Below are 27,985 nucleotides of genomic sequence, written 5' to 3'. Positions count from 1 at the left end.
GAGCAGACTCCCCATAGTATTTTGTATAGCTTTATTGAACTGAATAGGAGATGTACCAAAGAATATTGAATTTTGTGTCATTTTTACATTTTATTTACATTATTTTTTTAGTTGTTAGTAACATTTCTGGTAAGCCATATTATACACTTTATAAACTAATAAGAAAAAAGTGTGTCAAAAGTATAGATTCAGTGTAAGAAATTTAGATTTTACCCGATTATATTTTTACTTGGAAAATCAATCTCAATGTCTGTGGACAATGTTTTTTATTTATGGTTTTTATTTATCACTGAATATATCGGACCCTCATTTGTTGTGACGTTATGCGGATGCGTTGTGATGTTTTGTGGATGTGTTGCTGTTACGTAGATCAGTTCTGTCCCGCTGTCCTGTGTTGCTTCAGGAGACTTTATATTGGCATAGATGCAGCCGATGTTTGAAGATGCAGGCGTTCGATTGGATGAAGAAGAAGGCATCTGATTGGATGATGTTACCGCGGCGACATCTATGTTTTGTATCTCCTCATACATGCAGTCAGTCTGAAAAACAACACATACATCAATAATACTAGTTTACAGTGATTAAACACTCTCTTGGTCAATAAACCATAATTTAACATGAATTTCTGATATTCTACAGGTAAAGATTTGAACACACACCTCAGGATTGTGCTGCACATTTTGTTGAAATAAAGCTGAATAAAGCATAAATAGAGAAAAAAGACAAATCAATTTCAACAATAAAAACAGGACTTTGTACTCACAAACAAACTGTTACCTGTCCCAGATTTCCTCTTCTTCCTCTTCTTCTTCAGGATGATGAAGGTTCCACAACACAGAGTCAGAACCAGCAGAACCGAACCCAGACCGCCAGCAACAGAAGCCAGATCTGAACAACGACACAGTGCTGATTCTGAAAAAATCTTACTTAGTATTGCTTAGAAGTAGAAATTTTGGGTATTTAATATTTATACTTTACTGGAGTAATTCTTTTTTCAGCTGACTTTTTACTTCTATTCCTTACATTTTCACGCAATTATCTGTACTTTCTACTCCTTACATTTTAAAAATATCCTCGTTACTCCTATTTCATTTCGGCTTGTTTTCATTCCGGCTTGTCATCGTTAAAAAAATAAAAAATAAAAAAAACAATCTAGATAAACCGCACCATCCGGCAGTGTTGGGAAAGTTTACTTTCTACATGAACTAGTTCAGTTTATAGTTCATACTTAAAATTTTTAACTAGTTCATAGTTATTTTTTTCCATAGTTATTAATTTTCAAAATTATTGCCACAGTGACACACACACACACACACACACACACTCACGCACGCACGCACGCACGCACGCACACACACACACTTGTTTAAATACATTTATGTTGTTAATAAATAACAATAAATTGTTGTTGTACCAGCAATATCTCCAAGTTTTGTTTTTCAAAGTAGAAATCTCAAATGTCATGATTTGCCAATGCAAGAGAGTACCGGCACCGTTTTTCCCCACTTCAAGCACTGGCCACAGCCCATATACAACCACAGACAGCTATTATTTTATCGGCGGGGAAAGTTTGCACAGAAATGTAAGATTTTTCCCATCCTCACCAACCTTGTCACAAAACTCGTTTAAATGATCATACGACGCCTCCTTGATGCTTTTTGTTTTGATGACGCATGCGACTGTGCAACACTGGCGGCTGGTGTTGCCAGATTGGGTGTTTTTTCCACTTCATATTAAGGCCTGTTTACGGTGTGTTTTAGCTGGGTTTTTGCCTGGAAGGCTCTATAGAAATCTGGCACCCTATTGAACGAAGTTAAACTGAGAGAGCTGCCGTTCACAGACACCAGAATGAACGAGTTCACAGTAATGTTCACCAGGCAGTAATACAGTACATTCAGTTCACATTCGTCCAACATATGAACTATCGTTCAATGAACGCGTTCAGGCACAACTCTGACATCTGGATATATTTTGATTGTGGTTGTATGAGAAGTATAAACATACCATTCCGACACCCTATTGGTTTGTACGCGATCCATCAATTTCAATTTTCAATTTTCAAAATTTTTCGACATTAACATTTCAATATAACATTATATTCATTATGACTATACAAAAAAAATTGTTTCCCCCTGTGGCGCGACCTAAGCTTTTGTCCATAATGGTATTTTTTTCCTTACATTACTTGTACTTTTATACTTCAATTAGTTTTGAAGCCAGAACTTTTACACTTTTTACTTAAGTAAAAAGTTTGAGTTGATACTTCAACTTCTACAGAAGACTTTTTAAACCCTAGTATCTATACTTCTACTTGAGTAATGAATGTGAACTTTTGACACCTCTGAGTGTAACTGAAGTGAAACTGCAATGGTAAACCTCAATTCTTCAGAAGAAAACACTTCTCTTTACGGTTGATGTCAAACCAAATTAACCTCATGACATCTGATGTGTGCATAATTAATATTTATACAGGAGCTAAAATGTGTCTCAACAAATATTCAAAGCAATTTCCTTTCAAAGAGTGATAATGTGGGTAGAGTTGCATTGTGGGTAGTGTAGTTTGTGTTCTTACAAGTTTTTGGCTGATAGAGTTGAACTGTAGTATTTCCTGTTGTTGTTCTTGTTGTTTCAGTTTCTGTTTGATGAGTCACTGACAGAGAGAAACACCAGTGACTGTGAATGTGACGAACATGCAGTAATATAATAACAAATAATAATAATAGACAAAAACACTCATAACACTGTTTGCTATTGCTGCATATGAACACATGTTGTGTTCTGTTCATATCACTGATTACTGATAATCACATTATATTAGTGCTCATTTAAGACACTTTATTATCTGAAACAATACAGTGTCACTTTGGATAAAAGTTTCTGTAAAACCCACGTAAAGCTGGACTCAAGTTGTGATGGTAACTGTCATTATTACCAGATGATTTTACTCACAAACTGCAGAATAAAGAAAGTGCTAAAGAAAATGTACTGTGTAAAATGATGCGTTTAACATTCAGTTGTTGTACATTTGATTACAGTTTTTTTCGATTGCTAAACGACAGTGAGCACAACTGGAGCTACATGTGTAAACTCGAACTACAGTCTGCACAGCAGCAGTTCATGTGGACCAAACTCTAGTTTGTTTTCCATTGCTTGAACACAGTTTTCAAAACTCTACACACTTATCCCATGACTTTAACCACAACCTGCACAACACTGTGGATTTACAGCACTTTGTTCAAATGCTAACACACTGCTGTCAAAACTGTGAACCACACATTCAAAACAGAATAGAGTTCAGCCTTGTGCCTTTCAAACACTGACTGCAGTTTCAGCTGAAAGGAGAAGCAGGTCTTGTTTTAGACTTGTTAGTGAACACACACACACACACACACACACACACACACACATATATATGTATATATATATATATATTTTTTTTTTTTTTCATAACTGTAATTCCGTAAATTACTACAGAATATTGAAGCAAACTGCTAATTTTCATTTGCCTTAAATAATTGTTATGTTCTAGAAATGTAAATAAATCATGTGAAAGAATGTCACTTTATTCTTTGAAGAATATATTACTTTGTATGAAGTTAAGTTAGTATTTTCTGTATTGGTGTTTGATGCTAGTGTGTTTACTCTCAGTGTGTTCTGAGTGACAGTGTGTGTTATCTCAGTGAGGGTTGTGTAGTGTGTTTACTCTCAGTGTGTTCTGAGTGACAGTGTGTGTTATCTCAGTGAGGGTTGTGTAGTGTGTTTACTCTCAGTGTGTTCTGAGTGACAGTGTGTGTTATCTCAGTGAGGGTTGTGTAGTGTTGTTACACTCAGTGTGTTCTGAGTGACAGTGTGTGTTATCTCAGTGAGGGTTGTGTAGTGTTTTTCCTCTCAGTGTGTTCTGAGTGACAGTGTGTGTTATCTCAGTGAGGGTTGTGTAGTGTTTTACTCTCAGTGTGTTCTGAGTGACAGTGTGTGTTATCTCAGTGAGGGTTGTGTAGTGTGTTTACTCTCAGTGTGTTCTGAGTGGCAGTGTGTGTTATCTCAGTGAGGGTTGTGTAGTGTTGTTACACTCAGTGTGTTCTGAGTGACAGTGTGTGTTATCTCAGTGAGGGTTGTGTAGTGTTGTTACTCTCAGTGTGTTCTGAGTGACAGTGTGTGTTATCTCAGTGAGGGTTGTGTAGTGTTGTTACTCTCAGTGTGTTCTGAGTGACAGTGTGTGTTATCTCAGTGAGGGTTGTGTAGTGTTGTTACACTCAGTGTGTTCTGAGTGACAGTGTGTGTTATCTCAGTGAGGGTTGTGTAGTGTTTTTACTCTCAGTGTGTTCTGAGTGTCAGTGTGTGTTATCTCAGTGAGGGTTGTGTAGTGTTGTTACACTCAGTGTGTTCTGAGTGACAGTGTGTGTTATCTCAGTGAGGGTTGTGTAGTGTTGTTACTCTCAGTGTGTTCTGAGTGACAGTGTGTGTTATCTCAGTGAGGGTTGTGTAGTGTTGTTACACTCAGTGTGTTCTGAGTGACAGTGTGTGTTATCTCAGTGAGGGTTGTGTAGTGTTGTTACACTCAGTGTGTTCTGAGTGTCAGTGTGTGTTATCTCAGTGAGGGTTGTGTAGTGTTGTTACACTCAGTGTGTTCTGAGTGTCAGTGTGTGTTATCTCAGTGAGGGTTGTGTAGTGTTGTTACTCTCAGTGTGTTCTGAGTGACAGTGTGTGTTATCTCAGTGAGGGTTGTGTAGTGTTGTTACACTCAGTGTGTTCTGAGTGTCAGTGTGTGTTATCTCAGTGAGGGTTGTGTAGTGTTGTTACACTCGGTGTGTTCTGAGTGACAGTGTGTGTTATCTCAGTGAGGGTTGTGTAGTGTTGTTACTCTCAGTGTGTTCTGAGTGACAGTGTGTGTTATCTCAGTGAGGGTTGTGTAGTGTTGTTACACTCAGTGTGTTCTGAGTGACAGTGTGTGTTATCTCAGTGAGGGTTGTGTAGTGTTGTTACACTCAGTGTGTTCTGAGTGACAGTGTGTGTTATCTCAGTGAGGGTTGTGTAGTGTTGTTACTCTCAGTGTGTTCTGAGTGACAGTGTGTGTTATCTCAGTGAGGGTTGTGTAGTGTTGTTACTCTCAGTGTGTTCTGAGTGTCAGTGTGTGTTATATCAGTGAGGGTTGTGTAGTGTTTTTCCTCTCAGTGTGTTCTGAGTGACAGTGTGTGTTATCTCAGTGAGGGTTGTGTAGTGTTGTTACTCTCAGTGTGTTCTGAGTGACAGTGTGTGTTATCTCAGTGAGGGTTGTGTAGTGTTGTTACTCTCAGTGTGTTCTGAGTGTCAGTGTGTGTTATATCAGTGAGGGTTGTGTAGTGTTTTTCCTCTCAGTGTGTTCTGAGTGACAGTGTGTGTTATCTCAGTGAGGGTTGTGTAGTGTTGTTACTCTCAGTGTGTTCTGAGTGGCAGTGTGTGTTATCTCAGTGAGGGTTGTGTAGTGTTGTTACTCTCAGTGTGTTCTGAGTGACAGTGTGTGTTATCTCAGTGAGGGTTGTGTAGTGTTGTTACTCTCAGTGTGTTCTGAGTGACAGTGTGTGTTATCTCAGTGAGGGTTGTGTAGTGTTGTTACACTCAGTGTGTTCTGAGTGACAGTGTGTGTTATCTCAGTGAGGGTTGTGTAGTGTTGTTACACTCAGTGTGTTCTGAGTGTCAGTGTGTGTTATCTCAGTGAGGGTTGTGTAGTGTTGTTACACTCAGTGTGTTCTGAGTGTCAGTGTGTGTTATCTCAGTGAGGGTTGTGTAGTGTTGTTACTCTCAGTGTGTTCTGAGTGACAGTGTGTGTTATCTCAGTGAGGGTTGTGTAGTGTTGTTACACTCAGTGTGTTCTGAGTGACAGTGTGTGTTATCTCAGTGAGGGTTGTGTAGTGTTGTTACACTCAGTGTGTTCTGAGTGACAGTGTGTGTTATCTCAGTGAGGGTTGTGTAGTGTTGTTACTCTCAGTGTGTTCTGAGTGACAGTGTGTGTTATCTCAGTGAGGGTTGTGTAGTGTTGTTACTCTCAGTGTGTTCTGAGTGTCAGTGTGTGTTATATCAGTGAGGGTTGTGTAGTGTTTTTCCTCTCAGTGTGTTCTGAGTGACAGTGTGTGTTATCTCAGTGAGGGTTGTGTAGTGTTGTTACTCTCAGTGTGTTCTGAGTGGCAGTGTGTGTTATCTCAGTGAGGGTTGTGTAGTGTTGTTACTCTCAGTGTGTTCTGAGTGGCAGTGTGTGTTATCTCAGTGAGGGTTGTGTAGTGTGTTTACTCTCAGTGTGTTCTGAGTGACAGTGTGTGTTATCTCAGTGAGGGTTGTGTAGTGTGTTTACTCTCAGTGTGTTCTGAGTGACAGTGTGTGTTATCTCAGTGAGGGTTGTGTAGTGTGTTTACTCTCAGTGTGTTCTGAGTGACAGTGTGTGTTATCTCAGTGAGGGTTGTGTAGTGTGTTTACTCTCAGTGTGTTCTGAGTGGCAGTGTGTGTTATCTCAGTGAGGGTTGTGTAGTGTTGTTACTCTCAGTGTGTTCTGAGTGACAGTGTGTGTTATCTCAGTGAGGGTTGTGTAGTGTTGTTACACTCAGTGTGTTCTGAGTGACAGTGTGTGTTATCTCAGTGAGGGTTGTGTAGTGTTTTTCCTCTCAGTGTGTTCTGAGTGACAGTGTGTGTTATCTCAGTGAGGGTTGTGTAGTGTTTTTACTCTCAGTGTGTTCTGAGTGTCAGTGTGTGTTATCTCAGTGAGGGTTGTGTAGTGTTGTTACACTCAGTGTGTTCTGAGTGACAGTGTGTGTTATCTCAGTGAGGGTTGTGTAGTGTTGTTACTCTCAGTGTGTTCTGAGTGACAGTGTGTGTTATCTCAGTGAGGGTTGTGTAGTGTTGTTACACTCAGTGTGTTCTGAGTGACAGTGTGTGTTATCTCAGTGAGGGTTGTGTAGTGTTGTTACTCTCAGTGTGTTCTGAGTGACAGTGTGTGTTATCTCAGTGAGGGTTGTGTAGTGTTGTTACACTCAGTGTGTTCTGAGTGTCAGTGTGTGTTATCTCAGTGAGGGTTGTGTAGTGTTGTTACACTCAGTGTGTTCTGAGTGACAGTGTGTGTTATCTCAGTGAGGGTTGTGTAGTGTTGTTACTCTCAGTGTGTTCTGAGTGACAGTGTGTGTTATCTCAGTGAGGGTTGTGTAGTGTTGTTACACTCAGTGTGTTCTGAGTGACAGTGTGTGTTATCTCAGTGAGGGTTGTGTAGTGTTGTTACTCTCAGTGTGTTCTGAGTGACAGTGTGTGTTATCTCAGTGAGGGTTGTGTAGTGTTGTTACACTCAGTGTGTTCTGAGTGTCAGTGTGTGTTATCTCAGTGAGGGTTGTGTAGTGTTGTTACACTCAGTGTGTTCTGAGTGTCAGTGTGTGTTATCTCAGTGAGGGTTGTGTAGTGTTGTTACTCTCAGTGTGTTCTGAGTGACAGTGTGTGTTATCTCAGTGAGGGTTGTGTAGTGTTGTTACACTCAGTGTGTTCTGAGTGACAGTGTGTGTTATCTCAGTGAGGGTTGTGTAGTGTTGTTACACTCAGTGTGTTCTGAGTGGCAGTGTGTGTTATCTCAGTGAGGGTTGTGTAGTGTTGTTACACTCAGTGTGTTCTGAGTGACAGTGTGTGTTATCTCAGTGAGGGTTGTGTAGTGTTGTTACTCTCAGTGTGTTCTGAGTGTCAGTGTGTGTTATCTCAGTGAGGGTTGTGTAGTGTTGTTACTCTCAGTGTGTTCTGAGTGGCAGTGTGTGTTATCTCAGTGAGGGTTGTGTAGTGTTGTTACACTCAGTGTGTTCTGAGTGACAGTGTGTGTTATCTCAGTGAGGGTTGTGTAGTGTTGTTACTCTCAGTGTGTTCTGAGTGACAGTGTGTGTTATCTCAGTGAGGGTTGTGTAGTGTTTTACTCTCAGTGTGTTCTGAGTGACAGTGTGTGTTATCTCAGTGAGGGTTGTGTAGTGTTTTACTTTCAGTGTGTTCTGAGTGACAGTGTGTGTTATCTCAGTGAGGGTTGTGTAGTGTTGTTACTCTCAGTGTGTTCTGAGTGACAGTGTGTGTTATCTCAGTGAGGGTTGTGTAGTGTTGTTACTCTCAGTGTGTTCTGAGTGGCAGTGTGTGTTATCTCAGTGAGGGTTGTGTAGTGTGTTTACTCTCAGTGTGTTCTGAGTGACAGTGTGTGTTATCTCAGTGAGTGTTGTGTAGTGTTGTTACTCTCAGTGTGTTCTGAGTGACAGTGTGTGTTATATCAGTGAGGGTTGTGTAGTGTTGTTACTCTCAGTGTGTTCTGAGTGACAGTGTGTGTTATCTCAGTGAGGGTTGTGTAGTGTTGTTACTCTCAGTGTGTTCTGAGTGACAGTGTGTGTTATCTCAGTGAGGGTTGTGTAGTGTTGTTACTCTCAGTGTGTTCTGAGTGGCAGTGTGTGTTATCTCAGTGAGGGTTGTGTAGTGTTTTACTCTCAGTGTGTTCTGAGTGACAGTGTGTGTTATCTCAGTGAGGGTTGTGTAGTGTTGTTACTCTCAGTGTGTTCTGAGTGGCAGTGTGTGTTATCTCAGTGAGGGTTGTGTAGTGTGTTTACTCTCAGTGTGTTCTGAGTGACAGTGTGTGTTATCTCAGTGAGGGTTGTGTAGTGTTGTTACTCTCAGTGTGTTCTGAGTGGCAGTGTGTGTTATCTCAGTGAGGGTTGTGTAGTGTTGTTACTCTCAGTGTGTTCTGAGTGACAGTGTGTGTTATCTCAGTGAGTGTTGTGTAGTGTTGTTACTCTCAGTGTGTTCTGAGTGACAGTGTGTGTTATCTCAGTGAGGGTTGTGTAGTGTTGTTACTCTCAGTGTGTTCTGAGTGACAGTGTGTGTTATCTCAGTGAGGGTTGTGTAGTGTTGTTACTCTCAGTGTGTTCTGAGTGGCAGTGTGTGTTATCTCAGTGAGGGTTGTGTAGTGTTGTTACTCTCAGTGTGTTCTGAGTGACAGTGTGTGTTATCTCAGTGAGTGTTGTGTAGTGTTGTTACTCTCAGTGTGTTCTGAGTGACAGTGTGTGTTATCTCAGTGAGGGTTGTGTAGTGTTTTTCCTCTCAGTGTGTTCTGAGTGACAGTGTGTGTTATCTCAGTGAGGGTTGTGTAGTGTTTTTCCTCTCAGTGTGTTCTGAGTGACAGTGTGTGTTATCTCAGTGAGGGTTGTGTAGTGTGTTTACTCTCAGTGCGTTCTGAGTGTCAGTGTGTGTTATCTCAGTGAGGGTTGTGTAGTGTGTTTACTCTCAGTGTGTTCTGAGTGACAGTGTGTGTTATCTCAGTGAGGGTTGTGTAGTGTTTTTCCTCTCAGTGTGTTCTGAGTGACAGTGTGTGTTATCTCAGTGAGGGTTGTGTAGTGTTTTTCCTCTCAGTGTGTTCTGAGTGACAGTGTGTGTTATCTCAGTGAGGGTTGTGTAGTGTTTTTCCTCTCAGTGTGTTCTGAGTGACAGTGTGTGTTATCTCAGTGAGGGTTGTGTAGTGTTGTGTATTGTTTGGCGTTAAGAGTTGTGTTGCTGAATGAGTTGTGCAGGTGATGTGAAGTGCTTAGCTCAGGTGATTGTTGGTAGTGCAGACTGTAGTTCGAGTTTTGCACATGTAGCTCCAGTTGTGCTCACTGTCGTTTAGAAATCGAAAAAAAAACTAAATTGTTGAGGAAAATCACAACCTCTAAATATTCAGTTCGATGCAGTTTTGGTTTATTTTTCACAGAAGTTGAAGCTTCCAAGTTTCCAAGTTTGTGTAAGACATGAATGATCTTGAATTACATCATGATCAAATTGTAGTATTAAAATCGTGTTTAGAAGCTTTGATATCTCGGCATTCAGTATAATCTATAATACTGAATAATCTACAGTATAATCTATAATATAATTAAGTATAATGTTTATGTAATGTAATTAATGTTTATATTGAAGTTATGTCAAGTTCTGAAAAGTATGTAAAAGTTTATGTAAACACAGCAACTTCACATTAACTATATTTTCATCAAAACACATGTGAGTGTACATGTAAAGCAGTGTGTGTGTGTGTGTTCGTGCGTGCGTGCGTGCGTGTGAGTGTGTGTGTGTGTGTGTGTGTGTGAGTGTGTGTGTGTGTGTGTGTGTGTGTGTGTGTGTGTGTGTGTGTGTGAGTGTGAGTGTGAGTGTGTGTGTGTGTGTGTGTGTGTGTGTGTGTGTGTGTGTGTGTGTGTGTGTGTGTGTGTGTGTGTGTGTGTGTGTGTGCGTGTGCGTGTGCGTGTGAGTGTGCGCGTGCGCGTGCGCGTGTGTGTGTGTGTGTGTGTGTGTGTGTGTGTGTGTGTGTGTGTGTGTGTGTGTGTGTACCTGTGCTGGTGTGTTCAGTGCTGCTGTTTGTATATGGACTGACGCTGGATGTTGAGATCTGGACACGTGTTGTTTTCACTGGAGCTGAGAAATGAAGGAGAGCCGTCAAGCCGTAATACATTCATAAAACAATAACACACGAGAGATGATTCAGATTGAGATTGAAAGCTGAAGTCCAAGTCCGTAACTTTTTTTGTGTTCAAAATGTACTAAGATTATATAATGAGTGAGAACGTCATGAATCCCCTCCGTAACACGTATTAGAACAGGATTGGAGAGATGAGAAGGAAATAAGTGACGTAACATTTGAGTCTTCCTGCAGAACTTACGCTAAAGTTTTAATTTCTGTTTGTTAACCTCTAGAGCGCCAAAAGTTACGGACTGCAGATTTAATAATGAATATCAGGAACCTCTGATCACAGTTAGCTGGATTTGTTTGTAATCTCCCCATCCAGCCACACAGCCGTACAGTCCAGCATCTTCCATCTTCAGGATACTGATGGTCACTGTAAATGATCTGGTCTGATGATTATCCTGCAGTGAGAATCTGTCATTGAACACTGAGGACTCTCCTCCATTAGATTCTAGTATAAGGACAGCGTCTCTGTAACGTCCTCTGTAGAAGTATTTGTAAGAGTTTTCATATCCTCCTTTATAAGGACAGATAATGTTCACTCGTCCTCCCTCTGTTCCTCTCACTGTAATGTCCACAGACAGTGAACTGCTCACTACACACACACACACACACACACACACACACACACACACACACACACACACACACACACACACACACACACACACACACACACACACACACACACACACACACACACTGCTTTACCCATGTACACTGATAACATACACCATAATATTAGATAATAAACACTTTTAGTAGAGATCTTCAGCTCTTACCCGTCAGCAGAAACACACAAACTATCAGTGGAAACTTCATTTCTTCATCAGTACAGTTCAGAAAATCAGTCTGAAACTCTCAGTAGTTCCTCACACGACTCTCTGAAACTCAAACAGCAATAATACTGCTCTCATCTATCAGTGGAGAGTAAAATAATACGCTTGTTGCTCGTCTGATGATGAGAATCTGTGATCTCTGTGTTTCACATTGTGTTAGCTGTGAAAACGCCTCTCAGTTTTGACCAGGAAATGAACTTGTGAATTCATCAAACTCAACCTGTTCCTGTCCTGTCTTTAACATCTTTAACAGCTTTCTGTTGATCCTTTTACTCCTTTTCTACTCCAAATTGTTTTTTATATATTTTCAAAAGATGTTAATTACATGTTAAGTATCATCCACTTATAGAACAAATATCAACAAATTTAAGGAAACTTTCTTTGCCGACTCTGAATGAAAAAGTCATGAGATGAAGAAGAAATGCTTGTTAGGGTTATTTTCTGTGGTAATCGAAAGCATGGGAAAACACTGTCGTTTACAGAAACTATAAATAATACAGAACATTTCTTGAACATTAAGATAACTGTTTCTCCATCATATGAGCTCTGGGAGAAGAGTTGCATTGTGGGAAATGTGTGTTTAGCTGAAGCCTCAAAGCTCTTCCTGTGGCTGTAGTTTCACTTCCTGTTTTTCTGTGAGTAAAAGACATCACATGTTTAACTGAAGCAAACGCCTCCTAATAGTATATTGATGAAGCTATTCTGAAGTGTTATGAACCCAGTATGGGTTATATTTGTGGGTTGATTGTTTTTCCTTTGTTTGGTTCGCAGGATGGTCTTTTATTTATTTATTTATATATGTAAATGCTTGCAATGATTTATCAGGATATTCAGCAACTTTTGAATGGTGCAAATACAACATCAACCAGCAGGAGTGAACAGATGAAAACAGACAAACATTGAACTGAACGTCCAACACGAAAATGATATTCACATTAATAACTTCAGACACAACTTAATTGTTACATAATGTGGTACTTCTAGAAGGAAGACTTTAATAAAACACTCAGGGACCAGGGAAAAAGCAAGAGAAAACCACATTACAACAAACGTTAACAAGAACCGACAGAGACTGAGGGAGAACACAGGGTTTAAATTAAGGATGGCTGGCGCGAAACAGACGTTCCGAAGCTTTGCGAGATCACGAAGCAAAGATGATTCGAAACACTAGGTGTTTCTCAATGTCAAGGATACTTCCTTTGCAGGATTGATCCTTCCAAGTCATTTCCTTCAGAGGCTAGGCGAGGCTCCTCTTTAGCATTCGGAGAACACGTAAATGGAACAGGCTAGCAAGTGCACGTCGTTGCGTCATTACGTCACTGAAAAGGTCCGCTTTTCGGCGTTTTAAAAATGGAGAAGATATTTTTGATTTGGATGCTGTACAGCATTTTTGCTGATATGGAGATGGAGATGGAGTGGTATCGGCGTCAGGCTCGCAGGAGGAGAAAGTTTATTTGTCGCCACCTCTGCCGTCAAAGACGTGGGATGGTAAGTAACGTTAACGCTCCTATCATTAATTTAAAAAATAATTAAATCCATTATGTTATGGGTCAAATTGACCCGCACAGTTTAAACACACTTGACAGTCCTTATTTTGTCTGGTCAGCCCTCATAGAAATAAATAAATAAAGTAATTAAGTAAGGGATAATGTATAGCGAGGCGGTTGTTATAGAATAAACCCCGTGAATACAACCCCGCGAACTCCGGGACGCGGAGGGGTCTTGAATCAGCCTGAAGGGTTTGTATTCGATAACAACCGCCACGCTATACATTATCCCGCTTATTACATGGCTACCTACCAAATAAATCAACAATTTGAAACAAATATTGATTTATAAAGGAGTTTATTGATTTAAAAACGATTATATCGCCTTAGTGAACAGAACTGCGTCTATAGCAACATTCTAGCTGTTAAAACGCATGCAACGGTAAAATATGGGTCAAATTGACCCGCACTGTTTAAACTTATTTTGTCTTGTCAGCCCTCATAGAAATAAATAAATAAAGTAAGGGATAATGTATAGCGAGGCAATAAATCAAATTTATTGATTTAAATCAATAAAATCCTTTTTAAATCCTTATTTTGTCAAATATTGATTTATAAAGGAGTTTATTGATTTAAAAACGATTCTATTGCCTGAGTGAACAGAACTGCATCTATAGCAACATTCTAGCTGTTAAAACACATGCAATGGTAAAATATGTGATCAACAAAAAAAAAGCTATATGAAGTCAAAATTACAAGGTGAATTACCAGTAAAAGGGAACAGCTTTAAATCCCCCCTCTGCAAATCAGTTGAGCCGATATGTTTAATAGTTTAACAAACATTAAATAAATGGCAAAACTGAAATTATACTTAAACCTTCCTCTCTTCTTCATGTTGTACAGGCTCGGCACTACTGTTCCATCAATGCCACAGTGCCTGTACTGCAGCGGTATTACGGAGGGGAGGACACTCGGCCAGACTTCAGGCTGGGCGGAGAGGCCATGCAGCAGCTGATGGTGGCCCTGAAGACCGACAGGCAGCACGGATGGGGCCCGACCCTGGAGTCACTCGTGTTCCTGTTCTGGCTGGCCACCGGTTCAGCCTACAGAGTTGTCTCCAGGGTCTTTAGCATGCCACTTCCAACAGAGCACAGAGTTGTCCACAGGATGGTGGATGAGGTGGTGGCTGTGCTCCCCCAATTCGTTCACTTCCCCCGCACACAGGAGGAGCTCCAAGTGGTTGGTGGTGGTTTTGCTCGCTTGGCTAATCACCAAGCATTTGGCAAGGCAGCAGGGGCAGTAGACGGCTGCCATATAAGAATAAAATGTTCCGGCGGCCCTGATGGTCACGATTATAACAACAGAAAGCTCTTCCCTTCAGTGGTGCTCCAGGCAGTCTGTGACCATCAGGGTCGCTTTATTGACATCTTTGTGGGTTACCCAGGAAGTGTGCATGATGCATGCATCATCAAGAACAGCCCCATCTACACTAGGGGGACTTACCCTCCGGCTGGGTATTTTCTCCTAGCTGATGGTGGCTATCCATGTCTACAGGAACCCCTGGCCCTTATCACACCATATAAGAGACCAGTGAGAGGCATGGCAGAGCAAAGGTTTAACTACCATCATTCCAAAGGTCGCACAATCATTGAGCGTGCATTTGGAATGATGAAAACCCGCTTCAGGTGCATCTTTTTAGAAGCACTTGAAGTACATACACTGTTTGTCCCTAAGGTAACAAAGCATTGCAATATTTCTGTAGTGAATTTCTTAATCAAATCATAGTATCCTACTCAAAATAACAGTTAATGCTTAACAACTGCTAAAGTCACACTATCTTCTGTGTTCATGTTTTTTCATATCTCAACAGTCTTGTATCCTTTTGCTCTGCCTTGTGCACAGGTGGTGACGGCATGTGCGATTCTGCACAACATTTGTGTTGGTGTCGGGGATGTGCTGGAAGAGGTTGTGGAGGAGGAGGACAACCAGCCACCTGTGGAGCCACCTGTGGAGCTTGATGGTGGCGAGAGCCGGAGTGCAGCTGCGCTGACCAACGAGGTGTCTGCACTCCACGAGGCACCTCTTGATCATGACTACTTTTGTATATAGTTTTAAATGTTTAAGTTGTTGTATATAGTTGTAGAAATGAGAATGTTGTTTAAATGAATTTGCTGCTTCATGTATATAGTTGTCAATATAGAAATGTTTAAATAAAAAAAATGTAACAAAGATGAAATTAATGTTTTTTTGTCGAGCTTAGAATACCTAATCGCAAAACGTAAATAAGGGTGAAAATATTGTTCAATACATTGTTTTAAGCTTCACATACTAGCTATTTGTTACCAAGTTTTTTTTTCTATTGCAGTCTAAAGAACAAGGTTTTTTAAAAATGGATATATTAATATTAACTTAATTAAATAATTAAGGGGCAAAGACAAAACCAGTTCAATTTAATTGACTTTATTTTTTATTTTTCCGCCAACCTCTCCAACAGCAAAAAAAAAGCGGTTTGACCTCTCTCTGGCCTCTGCTTCCCTCCTCTCATCTGCCTCCCTCTGGTATTTAATATCCTCCTTTAGTAGCTGTAGGATTGGATCTTCTCGCTCCCTTCTCCTTTTCTTTCCTTTTCTGTGCCCTGCTCTCTCTTTGCTGCTGTCTCTAACTCTCTACTCATCCTCATCCTCATCCTCATCCTCGTGTCTCCCTTCATCTACCTCTTGTGCAGTGCTTGGCCCTGGTTTTTCCACTTGGATCGAGGCAATAAGGCAAGGGGGCGAGACTGCTGCAGACTGCCCTAATGCCTCGTCCATGAGGGCAAACCAGGGCCAATTTGCTGCCGTCGCTTTGCCATCCTCTGTCCCTTGACCTGTAGCAGGACACTTACATTCCTAAACAGTGAAGATCAAAAAGTTGTGATGATGTACACTACCGTTCAAAAGTTTGGGGTCAGTACGATTTTAAATGCTTTTAAAAGAATTCACTTCTGCTAACCATGACTGCGCCTATTTGATTAAAAATACAACAAAAATCAGTTCTAGTATTAAATATTACTCCAGTGTAAATCAGCTGTTCTCTATGTGAATATATAGTAAAGTGTAATTTATTCCTGTGATCAAAGCTGAATTTTCAGCATCATTACTCCAGTCTTCAGTGTCACATGATCCTTCACAAATCAGTATAATATGAGAATTTGATGCTCAAGAAACATTTATTATTATTTATTTATTATTATTATCAATGTTGAAAAGAATTGTTGGTCTGTCAGTTGTGCAGTTTTTTTTTCAGGATTATTTGATGAATAGGAAGTTCAAAAGAACAGCATTTGTTTGAGATAGAATCTTTTGTAACATTTTAAATGTCTTTACTGTCACTTTCGATCAAATTAATTATTCCTTGATAAATAAGTATTGATTTCTTTCCTCCAAAAAATAAAAAATAATATTCTCACTGATCCCAAACTTTTGAACGGTAGTGTTGTATTAGTATTATTGTACACCACTGCACTGCATCTATACTTACTGGAAGCAGGCCCAAGTCTGTCAGGTTTACATTCAAGGCTTACTTCAAAAATCACAAGTTACATTAAAATGTGCATAGACAATTATTTCCATACTTGTCTCCCACCTTGTACTTGGTTTTTAAATTGTCCCACTTTTTTTTTTGCCTGGGCGTGGGAAACCCTCCCTTCGAGCCCCATCTTCTCCAAAATAAGCCTATGTGAATGACGGGGGAGAAATGAAAATAAAGATTACACAGCTATCACTTCTGAACATTAAATAATTTGCTTCTCACCGATATCCGTTCGCCGCGGTGTCTCTCCCCCCGGTAAACAGCTGCATGTTTTCTACACGGAGACGTATGAACGCCTCCGTTTGTTCCTTGGTCCCTGTTAAAAAAAGACGAGAACGCTATGAATAACGCGGTGAATGGTATAAAAATTAACGTTAAAGTACTTTGTACAACTTAACTAGTTATTTATAAAAAGAAATGCCGGTGACGGCAACCAAGTTAACAATTGTTAAATGACAGGTCCGTTTCAGTTAACCATCATCAGTAACGTAATTTGTAATATCAATACTGTAGTAATTTGAACTGGCATTTAAACGTTACATTTTACTTATATATACTACGGTTATAACAAATGTATGGTAACGTAAATATACTTACACTTGAAAGCATATTGCCCCGTTTTCGCTCCGAATCCGCTAACGTCCGCCATTTTATAAATTTTTTGAACATGATAGCAAAGCTGCGCGCATAGGATTGTGGGTGATTAAGAGCGTGAAGTCTACACATATGCATCCTTTCCTGTGTATGGGATATTTTTCGAACGAAGGACTCAGCCCTTGGTTGAAATTCTGAGGATCCTCGACATTGGAACAGTCCTTCGACGGATGTCGATGACGTAGCATCCTTGAAATAACGGCTTCCGAGGATCCTTCCTTGTCATTGAGAAACACCTACTGATCCGAAGCGTGATTCAAAACACCCACGTCACGTGACAACGGCTAAATGAAGCGTCTAAGTGTTTCAACAGGTGGAGTGCTCCTCCGAATCAGGGTTTCATTGATTGGTCGGTTCGGGAACAAATCACACAATCACACAGTATAAAAGTTTTGTCAACGCATTTTCATATCGTGGGTTTTTGTGAGAGGAGTTTGGTTTTGAGATAGCGGATTTTTGGTGATATAGTGACATTTATAGTGCGATTTGTTTAGTTATATTTATGATTTAATTTACATTTACACATTGACTTAGAGACACACAGAGTACATATAGTGACACATTACAGTTTTTTTCAATCGCTAAGAAGCGTTTGCCAATTCTTAAAATACTTTTTCTAAACTCTTAACACACCAACATCACACAATTAGCCAAATAGTTAATTTTCTGACCAAAACCAAAGTTTGTTAAATAAATACAAACTCTACATTTCAAAACGCTAAAAAACCTTTTCAATATACACTAACTCTATCAAAACACTGCAAACTCGTTTCAAAATCGAATCATTCGGTCAAAACTTTAGCACTCGTTTTCTATCCAACATGAACACATAGTCAATCATAGCGTAATGACTGTCAAAATACTAACAGTTTGTGGCATTACAAAAACTGCATTACTTGTCATGTTTCAGTTCTATCTGTATAGAACATACAGTATGAAATCATTTTTTTTAATTATTCATTCAGCTGTGTGTGAGAGAGAGAGAATTCATGGTGACTTAGATGTGTAAAACATAATATCTAAATGTAAAGGAGTCATCAATACTTACAGTAATAGAATGTACAACTGGGAAAAAAACAGTAAGTGACAGAATTGCTGCAGTAAAGACTTTAATAGCAATATGAAATTGCCGTCAGTGATCAAAACGAAACAAGGACAAACATAAATGGCCTTTGATTTAAATTGTGCAAAAATAAAACAAAATGACAGGGAAAAAAAGGCCCAGAAAAAAAAAAAGTCCTGTTCTAATCTATACGATCTTCAGCATTTGGCCACATGTTCTCATCTACATCACATCGTATGTTGTCTCTCGCTATACACCTTGGAAAGAAACGCTTGGAAAGAAATGCTACATTGTCCCATGTAATCACAAATGTCCTCATGTTTCCTCCCACCGGTTCTGCTTCTGGGACCAGTTGTTGGTGGAGATCATCTAAAAACAAAAGAAGGCGCTCTGTGTTGTAGGGACCAATCTGGCTTTTCTGCAGGACCAAACCAGCACTTGAGATTGCAGCACACATTGTGATGTTTGCTCCTGTCTGACCCGGCACATCAACGGTGGCCCTTTTCCCAATTACATTTCTTCCTCGTCTACGTGTTTTTGCCAGGTTAAACCCTGCCTCGTCTACATAAATGAATTCACGTAGTGTCTGATTAGCCTCCAACTCCATAATTCTCTGAAATAAAAAACAAACACAATTTTTACATAAATGTTTTAGAGTAGCAATAGAGAATAGTGAAAAAAGGAAGTATGGAATAGTTACTGTAGAATCAGACATGGTGTATAGACACCATACCTGGACGTATTGGTGCCGGAGTTCCTTGACCCGATCACTGTTTCTCTCAAATGGAACCATGTACAACTGTTTCATTCTAATCCTGTGTTTGGTCAGAGTCCGAGCAATGGTAGCTAGGCTGATGCTTTCCACATTTTGGAATACCAGGTTGTCCTCTACAATTCTGGTCTGAATTTCTCTCAGTTTTATTGCATTGTCAGCAATGACCCATCCTACAATGGCATGTTCTTGGTCTTCACTGAGAAGCTTTCTTCTTCCCCCAGAGCGAGGAAGTCGTTGTGTCCTTTAGAAGAACAAAAATACAATATTTGCATTTGTAACTAGTGGTGTCCAGCAGTTACTGTAATACAGTAAATAGAAACCGCATTGATAGCCCTAATGAAATGCATGACTTACCTGTTGGTTTGTTGAAAAATCCGGATAATAGAAGCAACAGTTGACCGTCTGAGATTAGGCTGGACTCTTTCACCAGCCTCTCTCAATGATAGACCATGGTTTATCACATGGTCTATGATGGTGGCTCTGATTTCATCCGTGACAACAGCTCTTACTCTCCTTTGAACAGCACCACGCATTCTTACTCCTCTTCCCCTACCTCTCCTTCTCCCTTGTTCTGGTCCAACTAGTCCTCTCCCTGGTCCATCTAGTCCTCTCCCTGGTCCATCTAGTCCTCTCCCTGGTCCATCTAGTACTCTCCCTGGTCCAACTAGTCCTCTCACTGGTCCATCTAGTCCTCTCCCTCGACCATCTAGTCCTCTCCCTGGTCCATATAGTCCTCTCCCTCGACCATCTAGTCCTCTCCCTGGTCCATCTAGTCCTCTCCCTCGACCATCTAGTCCTCTCCCTGGTCCATCTAGTCCTCTCCCTCGTCCATCTAGTCCTCTCCCTCGTCTAACTAGTCCTCTCCCTGGTCCATCTAGTCCTCTCCCTCGTCTAACTAGTCCTCTCCCTGGTCCATCTAGTCCTCTCCCTCGTCCATCTAGTCCTCTCCCTCGTCTAACTAGTCCTCTCCCTCGTCTAACTTGTCCTCTCCCTCGACCATCTAGTCCTCTCCCTCGTCTAACTAGTCCTCTCCCTCGTGCAGACATTTTCTTTCTTTTTCTGCTCCTCTGTGTTGTTATGTGTTGCTTTGAACAAAACCAATCCAAAGACGGCCTTTTTATTGTGTATGTTCATGTAATGGAAAGTCTTCAACACCTGGCTATGTCTCTGATTGAGATTGGAATCAGCTATTTCTTACTCTAATTATCAGTAATTTAAAAATGCTTATCAGCTGTTTGAATATATTTTTTAAATATTTGTTTCAATAATTTTGAGCTGATATTGTTGCAGAAGTAGAGGCTTTATACTTTATCTATGGTTTGGAACAATAGGTCTTAATTTCTGGCATGCTGCGTTTAAGCATTTGTAAAAAAGACTATAAAGATCCATGATTTTGGTATTGGGTATGCTTATATGTAAAGAAAATGTAGGCATTCCAGAAATGTGTTAATTGACTGCATTTTGTGTGAAAACAACATGAATTGTGTTAATGGTATAGTCACAACAGACCGATGTTGTGCTAATTGTGTTTAGAGTTTTGAAAATGTGATTACAGATTGGACAAAAGGTTGTTAGCAATTGAAAAAAACTGTAATAGATGCATTGATAGAATATATATATATATATATATATATATATATATATATATATAGATTAATAGATAGATACATATATTACAGATACATATAGATTATTAGATAGATAGGCTACATATAAAATAGATAGATAGATAGATAGATAGATAGATAGATAGATAGATAGATAGATAGATAGATAGATAGATAGATAGATAGATAGATAGATAGATAGATAGATAGATAGATAGATAGATAGATAGATAGAAATGGAGGCTCCACAGAAGAGATGCCGTACATCTGTGGTGTGGGAGCATTTCCATTTGGAATCCCCAAATAAAGTGAGATGTGTGTATTGTGATCGGCAGCTAGCCTACTGCAACAATACATCATCCATGATGCGCCATTTGAGGAGCATTCATCCTGCCATTCTGCAGGGTGCAGAGGATGGTAGTGTTCCCCCTGTACCAAGGCCTGCTACTGACACTGCTGGGCCATCTAAGCAAGGTATGCATTGTTTGAAATATAGGCTAATTATAAGTGAAATATAATAACTAAGTGTTGGGCCATTGTTTAGAAAGGCCATGGACTAAGACATGCCTAACATTTACATTACATTTACATTTATTCATTTAGCTGACGCTTTTATCCAAAGCGACTTACAATTGCTATATATGTCAGAGGTCGCACGCCTCTGGAGCAACTAGGGGTTAAGTGTCTTGCTCAGGGACACAATGGTTTCTCGTAGTGGATTCGAACCCGGGTCTCTCACACCAAAGGCATGTGTCTTATCCACTGCACCATCACCACCCAATCACAACTGCCAATCACTTTAAAAACAAATGTTGTCAATATAATATTATACTTTGTGATTATACATTTTATATGTCTACATATGAGTACCCAATCTACAGCCAAGACATCAATTTGTTTTTTTGTAATTGTTGTATTTCTATAATGCACTTTATATTTCTCTGCACACTGAGCATAAATATTCATAACATAACTTTGTTTAGGAAGGTTTCCAAATGAACCAGTAGACTACTTTCACGGTAGGCTACTATTTTTCCAATATATTTGTCTGAAAGTATGTTTTATCTTCTCTTTTAAAAGGCAGACAGAGGGAATTGGATGAGGCTCTTCTGAACATGGTGGTGAAGGATCTGCAGCCCTTCACCATCGTGGAGGATGAGGGTTTCAGGGCCTTTGTGAACAAGCTTGATCCAAGCTATGTCCTCCCATCCCGGAAGGTGCTTAAAACAATGGTCAGCGAAAGGTACAACACAACCAAGGAGAAGACAATGGAGGACCTACAAAAGGCGGAATTTGTTAGCCTTACGGCTGACATGTGGTCTTCCATTAATATGGATGGATATCTTGGTGTAACATGCCATTACATAACACCAGAGGCAACAATGGCAACTGTTTTACTGGGTGTAAGGAGGTTTTACCAAACCCACACAGCCCAGCATCTCATGGAGGCTAAAGCCTTGCTAATGGCCGAGTGGGGAATAACCTCCAAAGTTCACTGCATGGTGACTGACAATGCATCCAACATGATCCTAAGTGCCCAGCTACTCAACCTTTGCCATTTCCCATGTTTTGCTCATAATTTGAATTTGATAGTGAAAAAGGCCCTGGATCAAACCCCAGTCATCAATGAAATTCGCCAGAAAGCCAGAAAGATAGTGGGGTTGTTCAGATCCAGCTGCAAAGCAAAGGACAAGCTTGTGGAGATGCAGAGCTTGATGGGCAGACCAAGTCTGAAAATGATACAGGAGGTTGAAACGAGATGGAACAGCACATTCGACATGCTACAACGCTTATATGAGCAACGTGAGCCAGTGGGTGCTGCACTTGCCAATTTAAACAGTGATACTGCTCCCCTGACAAGTCTTGAGTATGACATTATTCAACAGTCATTGACACTTCTTCAACCATTCAAAGTAGCAACAACAGAGATGTCAGAGGAACAGAGAGTGTCTGCTTCAAAGCTCATACCATTGTACAGGATGTTGCAGCACAAGCTTGCACAGAAAAAAGGAAATGCAACGCAGGAATCAACTGTACAATTAGGTAGGACACTATGACCATACGTGTAATTGGCCATAACTCTCATATTGTTGTCATTATTTTAATTAATATGGTTTTCTCTTGTGTTGGCTCATAGGCTCACATCTACAAGAAGGTCTGCAGTCCAGATGTGGAGGGTACGAGACTTTTAGAGCCTTGGCACTGGCTACACTGCTGGACCCAAGGTTTAAAAATGTGGCTTTTGGAAATCCTGCCAAAGCCCTGGATACTGAAAAGCACATCACACTGGAGTGTGCTTCACTGATGCGTTCAAACACAACTCCTGGTGAGTTTCAGTCTATGTTATCTTATGTAATGTGATTCATGAAATTTATACTTCATATGTGTTGTCAGTTTATGATTTGTTACTAATTGCCGTTTTCTTTTAATTCAGAACCACAAATGTCAACATCAGGCCCATCATCATCAACACCAGTTGAAACACAAGACAGTTTATGGGAACATTTTGACAATCGTATCCGTGAGACCCAGATGATACACAATCCTACAGCTGATGCCACAGTGGAAGTGAAAAAATACCTCAGCGATGCGTATTTGCCCAGAACTCATGATCCTCTAACTTACTGGAAAGAGAGAGCAGTAATCTTTCCTCATTTGTATGTCCTAGCTAAAAAATATATTTGTATGCCAGCAACAAGTGTCCCTTGTGAGAGAATTTTTTCAAAGGCTGGAGAAATTATCTGTAAAAAAAGAAGTAGGCTGAGTCCTTCAACAGCAGAGAAATTAATATTTTTGAATAAAAATCTATAAGAAAGGGAGACATTGTGGCTTGATTTATTTTTATTAATATTCATTTTTCATGGCCAAAATCACATTATGCAATGTGAAGAGACTACAGGTTACAAGCTTCATATATTACAAAAATACAATAATAAAAATAAAAAAAACAACACATTTTTTTATTAGCTCTTTGTAAAGGTTGTTTCAGATCAACACCTGCAAGTGACCACTAGGTGTCACCGTGGAGACGGGTTTCGGATTGATTCGAAGCCTCGAAACAAAATGGCACATTTGCTTCGACTGTTTCATTGCTTCACGAAGCCTCGATCTGCCCATCACTAATTATTGTACTCTTGATCAGATCTAATACTAATAACAACATTTTCTTTTGTTGGCACACTTTGTAGACAAAGTGGTATGAATAAAACCCCTGGTTAGAGTATTCTCCTGATAGAGTCTAAAATGTATTTGAGCGTGTGCTGTCTTCTCTTTTAATTGTATATTTTGTAATAACTGGATAATTTGTGTTAACAAGCAACCACCCCCTTAGTGCCCCTTTTTTGGGTTTAGGCCACTGCCCCTCAAAATGCCTGTGCACGGCCCTGATCAGGTGTCACCACTAATGGCCAGTCATCACTTAATTATCTCATTAACTTCAACACTGCTTCAGTGTTCATTTTTAACACCCTGTAGTTGGACCTATATGTACACCAGGAGTGTTCATATGTACACTGGGGATTTTGCTGTGCAGTCGACGGTTTCACATATTGATCAATAATATAAAATATACAAGTATGTGATCATAATTATAGTAGCCTAATTGTAATTGAAAAAATTCAAACAGATTCAAAATTCAAACAAATTACATATTTTGGGTGTTCTGTTTTTAAATATATATAAATTATGTTATAGGGAAGTGTAGTATTAAATCATTTAAACAATTTCCCTTTTCATGTATCTTCCGACGAGGTTGCATTTCTCGCAAAGCGCCAATTTTTTTCAAACCAGCCGTTACACGAACTCCGATACGATCAGGAGAATAAATAATCATAATGACGCCACACAATAAAGGAGTTTTCGGACAAAAAGTCACTCATGACAAGCATTGAATCGAGCCGTGACCCTCGATCGCTTCTGGTGCAAATCAGGTTTAAATCTTCAAGTGTGTGTCCAGCCTGAGGTTTGGTGTGATGAACTCATCTGTGTTTATGAAGGAGCGCTCGAGTCTCATATGATGTTATAGTTTATGAAACACAGCTGTAAAATACAGTTGTTTCTGTGTCTCTGTCCTCTGGATTACAGAAGCGTCCAGTGTCTTTGATCTATAGAAACAAGAGTTATTAAGTTATAATAGAGAAAATAACTCAATCAAAGAGAATCTATAGTTTTTACACATGAATATAATCATTCACACACAAGCTGATCGAGATTCAATGTCTGAAAATCAGTAAAAACACAGTCATGTTTCAGTGTCATCACAGTGTTGAGCAAGAAATCAAATCTGATTGTGTTTCAAGGGATCTGCGAACACAATTACTACTGTAAACCTTGAGTTCAATAAATACGCATAATCATCAGTTTCTGCTGACTCACCTGATCATAAATCACTGGATTAAACACAACAATGGTGGACGACAGCAGACCTGAGCAATAGATCAACATTAGTCTTTCTTAGATACTCACTTCTTCAGTTTTATTATAGTTCATAATTATAACATCCTTTCATTAAGTTCTTATGTATGTCATCACAAACCCAACCAAGAATTTAGTGTAAAATCTTACCTTTATTCTTCTTTTTCTTCCGCACAGCCACTATAACCAGAGGAACTGCTATCAGGAGTAAAACTAAAGCCTCCGCAGTGACGATAATCACAAATGAACCTGGAAAACACAAGAGAGAAACACTGTCTGAAATACAGTAACATGCAAACAACCACAAGAGTCAGAATGATTAAATGAAAGACATGCAGAGACAAGCAGATTGTTGTTTAATTATGAATATAATGATATTGTTATTAAAGATATTGTAATATTGTAAATATACAGCTGTTATATAGAGTAACAGAAGTGAAACTGCAATGATAAACCTCAACTCTTCAGAAGGAAACACTTCTCTTTACGGTTGATGTCAAACCAAGTGAATCGAAAGCTGATTTGCGCATCATTTTATGTTCATACAGGAGCTAATATGTTCCTCCACAAATATTCAAACCAATTTTCTTTTAAGGAGTGATCATGTGATCAGAGAGTTGCATTGTGGGTAGTTTAGTTTGTGTTCTTACGAATGCTAGGCTGATAGAGTTGAACTGTAGTATTTCCTGTTGTTGTTCTTGTTGTTTCAGTTTCTGTTTGATGAGTCACTGACAGAGAGAAACACCAGTGACTGTGAATGTGACGAACATGCAGTAATATAATAACAAATAATAATAATAGACAAACACACACATAACACTGTTTGCTATTGCTGCATATGAACACATGTTGTGTTCTGTTCATATCACTGATTACTGATAATCACATTATATTAGTGATCATTTAAGACACTTTATTATCTGAACTGATACAGAAACGCTTTGGATAAAAGTTTCTGTAAAACCCACGTAAAGCTGGACTCATGTTGTGATGGAATTACTCCCATTATTACCAGATGATTTTACTCACAAACTGCAGAATAAAGAAAGTGCTAAAGAAAATGTACAGTAAAATGATGCGTTTAACATTCAGTTGTTGTACATTTGATTCAATTGTTGAGGAAAATCATAAACTCTAAATATTCAGTTTGATGCAGTTTTGGTTTATTTTTCACAGAAGTTGAAGCTGCCAAGTTTGATTTGATTGTCCATTTGATTGTGCGTGCGTGAGTGTGTGTGTGTGTGTGTGTGTGTGTGTGTGCGTGAGTGTGTGTGTGTGTGTGTGTGTGTGTGTGTGTGTGTGTGTGTGTGTGTGTGTGTGTGTGTGCGCGTGAGTGAGTGTGTGTGTGAGTGTGTGTGCGCGTGCGTGTGTGAGTGTGTGTGTGTTTGTGTGTGTGTGTGTGTGTGCGTGAGTGAGTGTGTGCGTGCGTGCGTGCGTGAGTGTGTGTGTGTGTGTGTGTGTGTGTGTGTGTGTGTGCGTGAGTGAGTGTGTGTGTGTGTGTGTGTGTGTGTGTGTGTGCGCGTGAGTGAGTGTGTGTGTGAGTGTGTGTGTGAGTGTGTGTGTGTGTGTGTGTGTGTGTGTGTGTGTGTGTGTGTGTGTGTGTGTGTGTGTGTGTGTGTGTGTGTGTGCGTGAGTGAGTGTGTGTGTGTGTGTGTGTGTGAGTGTGTGTGTGTGTGTGTGTGTGTGTGTGTGCGTGTGCGTGTGCGCGTGCGCGTGTGTGTGTGTGTGTGTGTGTGTGTGTGTGTGTGTGTGTGTGTGTGTGTGTGTGTGTGTGCGTGAGTGTGTGTGTGTGTGTGTGTGTGTGTGTGTGTGTGTGTGTGTGTGTGTGTGCGCGTGAGTGAGTGTGTGTGTGAGTGTGTGTGTGAGTGTGTGTGTGTGTGTGTGTGTGTGTGTGTGTGTGTGTGTGTGTGTGTGTGTGTGCGTGAGTGAGTGTGTGTGTGTGTGTGTGTGTGTGTGTGTGTGTGTGTGTGTGCGTGTGCGTGTGCGTGTGCGCGTGCGCGTGTGTGTGTGTGTGTGTGTGTGTATGTGTGTGTGTGTGTGTGTGTGTGTACCTGTGCTGGTGTGTTCAGTGCTGCTGTTTGTATATGGACTGACGCTGGATGTTGAGATCTGGACACGTGTTGTTTTCACTGGAGCTGAGAAATGAAGAAGAGCCGTCAAGCCGTAATACATTCATAAAACAATAACACACGAGAGATGATTCAGATTGAGATTGAAAGCTGAAGTCCAAGTCCGTAACTTTTTTTGTGTTCAAAATGTACTAAGATTATATAATGAGTGAGAACGTCATGAATCCCCTCCGTAACACGTATTAGAACAGGATTGGAGAGATGAGAAGGAAATAAGTGACGTAACATTTGAGTCTTCCTGCAGAACTTATGCTAAAGTTTTAATTTCTGTTTATTAACCTCTAGAGCGCCAAAAGTTACGGACTGCAGATTTAATAATGAATATCAGGAACCTCTGATCACAGTTAGCTGGATTTGTTGGTAGTGTGTCCATCCAGCTCCACAGCCGTACGGTCCAGCATCTTCCATCTTCAGGATACTGATGGTCACTGTAAATGATCTGGTCTGATGATTATCCTTCAGTGAGAATCTGTCTCTGAACACTGAGGACTCTCCTCCATTAGATTGTAGTTTAATGACACGCTCTCCGTAACGTCCTCTGTAGAAGTATTTGTAAGAGTTTTTATATCGTTCTGGATAACGACAGATAATGTTCACTCGTCCTCCCTCTGTTCCTCTCACTGTAATGTCCACAGACAGTGAACTGCTCACTACACACACACACACACACACACACACACACACACACACACACACACACACACACACACACACTGCTTTACTCATACACTGATAACATACACCATAATATTAGATAATAAACACTTTTAGTAGAGATCTTCAGCTCTTACCCGTCAGCAGAAACACACAAACTATCAGTGGAAACTTCATTTCTTCATCAGTTCAGTTCAGAAAATCAGTCTGAAACTCTCAGTAGTTCCTCACACAACTCTCTGAAACTCAAACAGCTCTCATCTATCAGCGGAGAGTAAAATAATACGCTTGTTGCTCGTCTGATGATGAGAATCTGTGATCTCTGTGTTTCACAT

The 27,985-nt window shown here is 40.0% G+C and overlaps 2 protein-coding genes and 2 long non-coding RNA genes across 6 annotated transcripts in view; 1 reads left to right on the top strand and 3 right to left on the bottom strand.

Moving 5' to 3' along the window:
• The window catches only part of LOC143710510 (B-cell receptor CD22-like), a 773,497-nt gene that overhangs the window by 7,185 nt on the left and 738,327 nt on the right, over window positions 1-27,985 (bottom strand). The window lies entirely within an intron of this gene.
• LOC143710444 (uncharacterized) lies at window positions 18-27,964 on the bottom strand. Of its 3 annotated transcripts, none has more exons than XM_077201404.1 (8): window positions 27,788-27,905; window positions 27,329-27,646; window positions 26,919-27,002; window positions 10,327-10,410; window positions 2,573-2,650; window positions 778-888; window positions 660-694; window positions 18-539 (listed from the first exon to the last, which is right to left on the bottom strand). In XM_077201404.1, exons 1-8 carry the CDS (start codon window positions 27,825-27,827, stop codon window positions 267-269), a joined length of 1,023 nt encoding a protein of 340 aa, XP_077057519.1. In that variant the 5' UTR covers window positions 27,828-27,905; the 3' UTR covers window positions 18-266. The 3 variants fall into 3 exon arrangements, with proteins under 3 accessions (XP_077057519.1, XP_077057518.1, XP_077057520.1); XM_077201403.1 differs by having other exon boundaries at window positions 778-903; window positions 2,576-2,650; XM_077201405.1 differs by lacking the exons at window positions 18-539; window positions 660-694; window positions 778-888; window positions 2,573-2,650; window positions 10,327-10,410 and adding exons at window positions 23,281-24,557; window positions 24,829-24,878; window positions 25,018-25,116; window positions 25,518-25,595 and having other exon boundaries at window positions 27,788-27,964.
• Window positions 15,825-17,200, bottom strand: LOC143710466 (uncharacterized). The gene is made up of 3 exons (XR_013194560.1): window positions 16,953-17,200; window positions 16,578-16,671; window positions 15,825-16,498 (listed from the first exon to the last, which is right to left on the bottom strand). It is a non-coding gene; the product is annotated as an uncharacterized LOC143710466 (long non-coding RNA).
• Window positions 22,714-23,172, top strand: LOC143710480 (uncharacterized). Its single transcript, XR_013194573.1, has 2 exons — window positions 22,714-22,780; window positions 22,889-23,172. It is a non-coding gene; the product is annotated as an uncharacterized LOC143710480 (long non-coding RNA).

Source organism: Siphateles boraxobius, unplaced genomic scaffold (assembly GCF_051911475.1).
Source record: "Siphateles boraxobius isolate OS27281-9 unplaced genomic scaffold, OSU_SipBor_1 47, whole genome shotgun sequence".
Lineage (NCBI taxonomy): Eukaryota > Metazoa > Chordata > Actinopteri > Cypriniformes > Leuciscidae > Siphateles > Siphateles boraxobius.
This window is presented reverse-complemented; position numbering and strand designations above follow the sequence as displayed.

What these genes read in the sequence shown, in the direction of transcription:
- LOC143710444 (XM_077201403.1), bottom strand. Translation starts at nt 27,827, where the DNA reads ATGAAGTTTCCACTGATAGTTTGTGTGTTTCTGCTGACGG. An exon ending in CCAGCTAACTGTGATCAGAG is followed by an intron (nt 27,003 to 27,328) that starts GTTCCTGATATT and finishes TTCATTTCTCAG; the next exon opens with CTCCAGTGAAAACAACACGT. An exon ending in GAAGAGGAAATCTGGGACAG is followed by an intron (nt 695 to 777) that starts GTAACAGTTTGT and finishes TGCTTTATTCAG; the next exon opens with CTTTATTTCAACAAAATGTG.